The sequence below is a fragment of the Nothoprocta perdicaria genome, unplaced genomic scaffold (assembly GCF_003342845.1).
Source record: "Nothoprocta perdicaria isolate Ctin4 unplaced genomic scaffold, notPer1 scaffold_1100, whole genome shotgun sequence".
Classification (NCBI taxonomy): Eukaryota; Metazoa; Chordata; class Aves; order Tinamiformes; family Tinamidae; genus Nothoprocta; species Nothoprocta perdicaria.
Window position 1 is genome coordinate 1,879 of NW_020454207.1, and position 5,015 is coordinate 6,893.

The 5,015-nt window shown below is 63.5% G+C and overlaps 1 protein-coding gene, 3 long non-coding RNA genes and 5 other non-coding genes across 9 annotated transcripts in view; 1 reads left to right on the forward strand and 8 right to left on the reverse strand.

Moving 5' to 3' along the window:
- Window positions 1-184: 184 nt before the first annotated feature.
- Window positions 185-616, reverse strand: LOC112957268. Its single transcript, XR_003251187.1, has 3 exons — window positions 567-616; window positions 375-481; window positions 185-292 (listed from the first exon to the last, which is right to left on the reverse strand). It is a non-coding gene; the product is annotated as an uncharacterized LOC112957268 (long non-coding RNA).
- A 290-nt stretch (window positions 617-906) lies between these two features.
- On the reverse strand, window positions 907-2,280 carry LOC112957276. The gene is made up of 6 exons (XR_003251190.1): window positions 2,258-2,280; window positions 2,040-2,066; window positions 1,744-1,802; window positions 1,471-1,537; window positions 1,242-1,278; window positions 907-1,038 (listed from the first exon to the last, which is right to left on the reverse strand). It is a non-coding gene; the product is annotated as an uncharacterized LOC112957276 (long non-coding RNA).
- LOC112957318 lies at window positions 1,142-1,207 on the reverse strand. Its single transcript, XR_003251201.1, has one exon. It is a non-coding gene; the product is annotated as a small nucleolar RNA SNORD31 (small nucleolar RNA).
- On the reverse strand, window positions 1,597-1,667 carry LOC112957313. The gene has a single exon (XR_003251199.1). It is a non-coding gene; the product is annotated as a small nucleolar RNA SNORD30 (small nucleolar RNA).
- LOC112957322 lies at window positions 1,869-1,993 on the reverse strand. The gene has a single exon (XR_003251202.1). It is a non-coding gene; the product is annotated as a small nucleolar RNA SNORD22 (small nucleolar RNA).
- Window positions 2,281-2,601: 321 nt separating the features above from the next.
- Window positions 2,602-3,478, reverse strand: LOC112957282. Its single transcript, XR_003251191.1, has 2 exons — window positions 3,058-3,478; window positions 2,602-2,769 (listed from the first exon to the last, which is right to left on the reverse strand). It is a non-coding gene; the product is annotated as an uncharacterized LOC112957282 (long non-coding RNA).
- Window positions 2,877-2,951, reverse strand: LOC112957307. Its single transcript, XR_003251198.1, has one exon. It is a non-coding gene; the product is annotated as a small nucleolar RNA SNORD26 (small nucleolar RNA).
- A 65-nt stretch (window positions 3,479-3,543) lies between the features above and the next one.
- The window catches only part of TAF6L (TATA-box binding protein associated factor 6 like), a gene marked incomplete at its 5' end in the record, with an annotated part of 3,887 nt that continues 2,415 nt past the window's right edge, over window positions 3,544-5,015 (reverse strand). The window contains one exon of the mRNA XM_026050886.1: window positions 3,544-3,570. Coding sequence (XP_025906671.1) covers window positions 3,544-3,570 — 27 coding nt within the window. The remainder of the gene's footprint in view (window positions 3,571-5,015) is intronic.
- On the forward strand, window positions 4,012-4,202 carry LOC112957299. The gene has a single exon (XR_003251197.1). It is a non-coding gene; the product is annotated as a U2 spliceosomal RNA (small nuclear RNA).

Consider the following 5,015-nt stretch of genomic DNA (forward strand, 5'->3'; position numbering starts at 1 on the left):
TTCCTTTTCTCATCCCCATCCCATCCCTGCTGCCGTCCTCGTCACATCCCACCCCTTCGCTGTCCCCCATCCCATCCCGAGCCGTGTCCCTGCCCCCCACCCTCATTCCTGTCCCGTTCCTCTCCCCATCCCCATTCCCATCCCCATCCCATTCCCGTCCCGGTGCCCACCCGTCGTGCACGGCCAGGCCGCAGAAGGTGCCGCTGCCGCCGGGGCAGAGCCGCGTCCCGGTGAACGTTCCCTTCTCGGTGCTGAAGACCCTCACGGCCCGGTCCAAGCAGCCCACGAGGACCTGGGCGGCAGCCGGGTCAGGGGGCCCAGGCGTCCGGGCTCCCCACGGCGGGGCCCAGGCGTCCGGGCCCCCCTCCCGGTACCTGGTTCTCGGCGGCGTCGCCCCAGCAGAGCGCGCACACGCCCTGGGCCCGGTTCAGGCTCCCGCCGCTCGTGAAGTTCGTCGCCTGTTTCCGCCGCAGGTCCACGCCTGCTGGAGGGGGGGGGGCGCGTGGATTTGGGGGGGAATATGGAGAAAAAGGGACCCTCCGAGCCGCCCCCCCGCCCCCGGTCACCTTTGAGGGCGCCCGTTTCGGCGCCGACCCACACATGGTAGCGGCGCGTGGGGGGCGCCATCTTGCTGCGGTCCTGCCCGCAAGGCGCTCCGGCTCGCCTCGCTTCCGGCGGCAGCTACGGGGCGGGCGCTGGGGAAGCGGCGGAGCGACCGGAAGTGGAGCAAGGGGAGGGGGGAAAGGGCGCGGGGGGGGGGGGGGGCAGCATTCCCAGCAGCCGGGATCCTGGATAACTTATCCGAGAAAGTGGAAAATTGACCCGCACCCACCCCTTCCTCTCCCTCTCCCCCAACCCACATAGGTCCCCCCCATGACTCAAAACAGGCAGAAACTGTCGATTTTAATCATTTATTCACGAATCTTTCGCACAAGGGGGGTGGGGCACAGGGCGCAACTCTGCTCCCTAGTTCCGGAATGACGTCCGCAAGGAGCAGCCCCAGTGCATTCAGATCCGGTTTTCCTGTTGGATACGACCCTGGGAAGGGGGAAAAATAGAGACTCGTTATATCCCTCTTATCCCTCTGGAAGCTCCCCCCGCTTGCCCCTTCCCAATCCCAATCCAAATCCCAATCCCAGGGCGGCCTCAGGGGGAACCACTCAGTCACAGGCATCAGACTGGGGCGGTATCGACTCATCCTCGGCTGCTCCGGACGCGGAGCCGGCCCCATCCGCACTCACCGGGCGCTGCTGCTGGCGCTTCCGACGCCTCCGATTCCTGCGGAGGGAAGAGCGGAGCTGTGGGAGCCCCTGCTGCCCCCCCAACATCCCTCAATATCCCACCCCCATTCCTCAGTTTTTCAGCTGTTCCGGTGTTTTCATGCCGGTCAAAGTGAGCTAGTTTCGCTTCATCACCAAAACTGCAGGGATTGGGCGAATCCGGGGAATTGCCCAAGCCCAGGGCGCTCACCTCCACGTGGGATCATCCGGTGCCACCGCTCCGAGCTTCATCCAAGCCAACTGTCAGCCGTGGAGGACTGAAACGGGACTGGAGTGAGTGCCGAGCTCCGGGGCTCCCAGAGCCCCTTCCCCAGCGGAGCATCAGAATCCCAGTTCTCCACATCAGCCTTCAGCCGAACGAGATTCCAGAGTGGATTCATCACTGCRCCCCAGCGGATCCCCTCGCCTGCCCCGGATCTGCCGCTCCGGCTGGGAGCTGCTCCACCCTCGGTAGGAAACTCACCTGGACATGCGGATTCAGTCTGGAGCTTCCCCATGCCGGCAGCAATCCCAACGCTGCTCCTGCAGGGATAAACACAAGTCACCGGCTGCCCACATCCCGGGAAAACGGGATCTGGGAGCCGGGATCCCCCTCAGACCGTTCCCACCGAACAGGTCGTCCTCCTCTCCGGCCGCCGGCGCCAGTGGGTTCAACCTTTGCAGGTTCTGGTGCCGAACGGGCAGTAAGACGCGTGCGGTTTTCCTCATGGGGGGGGGGCCCCACTGGGAATTTTATCCATGTAAAAGCAGGGAACTCACCCTTTCCCGGCGCTGCCTCCGCCGGGGCTGCGGGGGGAAGGAAGGAGGGAGAGGTGAGCGCGGGCGGCAGGGGGGCCGGCAGCGCAGCCGCCCCCCGGGTCCGATCAGGGCTTTGGTAACTCGGGGCTGCCATGCGGCCGGCGCCGTCCAGCTCACGGGGTCATCCCTTCGGACCGCGGGGTCCCGGCCCGGCGGGAGCGCCGGAGCCGCTCCGTTACCTGCGGCACGGCGGGCGGCTCCGGGGGCATCAACCTGAGGGGAGAGGGGAGCCGGTGAGACGGCGCAGCTCCAAAGACAACCCTAAGAGCCCCMAAATGCTGCCCTTTCCCCTCGCTCACCTGCGCTGGGAGAAGCCCAGGCTGCTTCCAGAGCTTTGGAGCAGGATGCTGGAAGAGGAGGAGGAGGAGGTTAACACGGAGCCGGGTGCCTGGGGCCCTGCGGTGCCACTCCAGCGCTCCGCGTTCTCAGCAGGAAAGCTGGCATCAGGGAGGCTCAGCCATATGCTTGTCTGTTTGCTCGTCACCGAACAGCAGGGAGCAGCTCTGCCCTGGGAGCCCACAGGGGAGAACCCCCCAACCCGGACAGCGTGCCCTTTGCTCCAGCCCCAACGTCCCAGCCAAGGAGGGGGGAACCCTAAGGCCACCCTCGAAGGGCTCCCCTGTCCCCAAGGCGAGCTGCGGTGCTCACCTGCAARGGAGCCGCGCGTGGCCATGGCTGAGCAGCTCCGCACCTGAAAGGACACGAGGAGACCGTTCGCAAGAGCAAGACACCCAAAAGGGGCACCCCGCCCACGGGATGTTCTTAGTCCAAGGGCTCAGCTCAGGACTGGATCCCGGTGCCACTCAGATTCCCATAGAGCCTTTCACCACTTGGCCATCAGAAAGAGAGAGTTCAGGGGTCTCATCCTGGCAGCACTTCAGCCCCAAGGTGTGGAGAATAAGGGCACTACAACATGTTAAGGGTAGTTCTACCACCAGGGTAAAGAGGCCCCAGGCTCTCCAAARCAGCAACAACTCACCTCTAGTGAAGGTTCTCATATGGACCACGATAACCTGGAAAATAATAGTAGAAAAAAAGACGATTAGAAACACAAAGAAAGTGCGGCAGTTGGCTAAGCATGGATRAAATCAGCCTCTTCATTGCGAGGGACTGAGGCCAGACAGGCTGCTCTTCTCAGAGCTATTGAGGGTCTTCACACAGCCGTCAGGTCAGGTCTGTGAGACTCATCACAGAACAGCCGCGGAGCCCGGAGGGCCACGGCCTTTTCCATGGGTGGAAACGCAGCGCGGGGCGCACGCATAGGGCCGAAACGGCCGCCGCCAGCACCGGCTCCCTAAGGCCGCCAGGCGCTCCGCAACACAGAGAAATAAGCGGAAAGGGGCACCAGGAGGGGCAGCCCACGAACAAAACAGGCAGTGAACCCACGAAAAGCAACAACCGACCGCACTCACCCTCCCCCGCCCGCGACAACGAGAAAATGGCCGAATAACGGCCGCCCGCGCGCTTAAATAGGCCGCCGCCCCGGGGCACGCTGGGAGAAAGACGCGCGCAAGCGCACTGCGGGCCTTCCCGTCAGGCGCATGCGCTGTGCAACGAGCGGCGGTGAGGGAAGCAGGCGGGAAAGGCACCGCGCAGGCGCAGTGAGGGGGAGGCGGTGCTGCACCGCCCTCCGGCTGCCATTAGGGCGCTGGCGGGAAAGGAGCCGCGCAAGCGCAGTAGAGAGGAGGCGGGCATAACCGTCGGGGGCGTGGCCATGTAAATATACAGTCGGGGAGGCTGCTGGGAGATTCAGTGGGGGAACGGTGTCGCCGTTTGGGCCGTACTGGAAAACGGAACCTGGTGTCGTGGGGGAGGAATGGGTGGGGAGCGGAACCGGGAGAGACCACAGTGGTCAGTGGCTGCGGGGAGGTSRTAACCGTGTCCTAGGGATATGTSGTGCGCGGGGAGGYGGCGCGGGGTCCCGTKTGGGGGCATCGCTTCTCGGCCTTTTGGCTAAGATCAAGTGTAGTATCTGTTCTTATCAGTTTAATATCTGATACGTCCTCGATGAGAGGACTTTATATTAAACGGATTTTTGGGCTTGGGAGTTGGATCCGGAGCTTGCTCCCTCCGCTCCGCGCATCGTCCCGGTATTGCAGTGCCTCCGGGAACGGTGCCCTCCCTCGGGAGGAATTTGCAACGGTTAAAAATAGATGAAATTGGGGTGAAAGTAGCAGGAACTGATGTACTTTGGGTTGTATTGCAGGGAAATGCCCACGGGACAAGGCCCGAGGCTTCCTAAAGCCGTTTGGATTCGTTGGGCCCTTAATTTGCATTTCTCAAAGCCTCCTGCAGCTCCCAGTCCCTTCCCAGAGCCTCCTGCAATTCCCAGTCCCTTCCCATAGCTCCCCGTCCTTTCCCAGAGCCTCCTGCAATTCCCAGTCCCTTCCCAGAGCCTCCTGCAGTTCCCAGTCCATTCCCAGAGCTCCCCGTCCTTTCCCAGAGCCTCCTGCAATTCCCAGTCCCTTCCCAGAGCCTCCTGCAGTTCCCAGTCCATTCCCAGAGCTCCCCGTCCTTTCCCAGAGCCTCCTGCAATTCCCAGTCCCTTCCCAGAGCCTCCTGCAGTTCCCAGTCCATTCCCAGAGCYTCCTGCAACTCCCAGTCCCTTCCCAGAACCTCCTGCAACTCTCAACCCCATTCCCATCCGACCTSGGCTTTCCAATCCTATCCTGGATCCAACACGAGCTTCCCAACCCCATCCCCATGGTCAAAAACAACCTGCTGCAACCCACAACTTGCTATGGTCAAAAGCAGCTGGAAGCGCGGGATGATCCCGGGTCGCTCCACTGGGATTCCCGTGGGGGCGGCGGGGGTTTCCCGGGAGCCCCGAGCGGGGCCCGCAGAGCTCCCGGTCCCGGCGCTCCGGGCGCTGCCGCCGGCGTCTCCCGGCTCCGGGTCCCGGAGCCTCCGCGGCAGCAGCTGGAGGAGCTGGGGCCC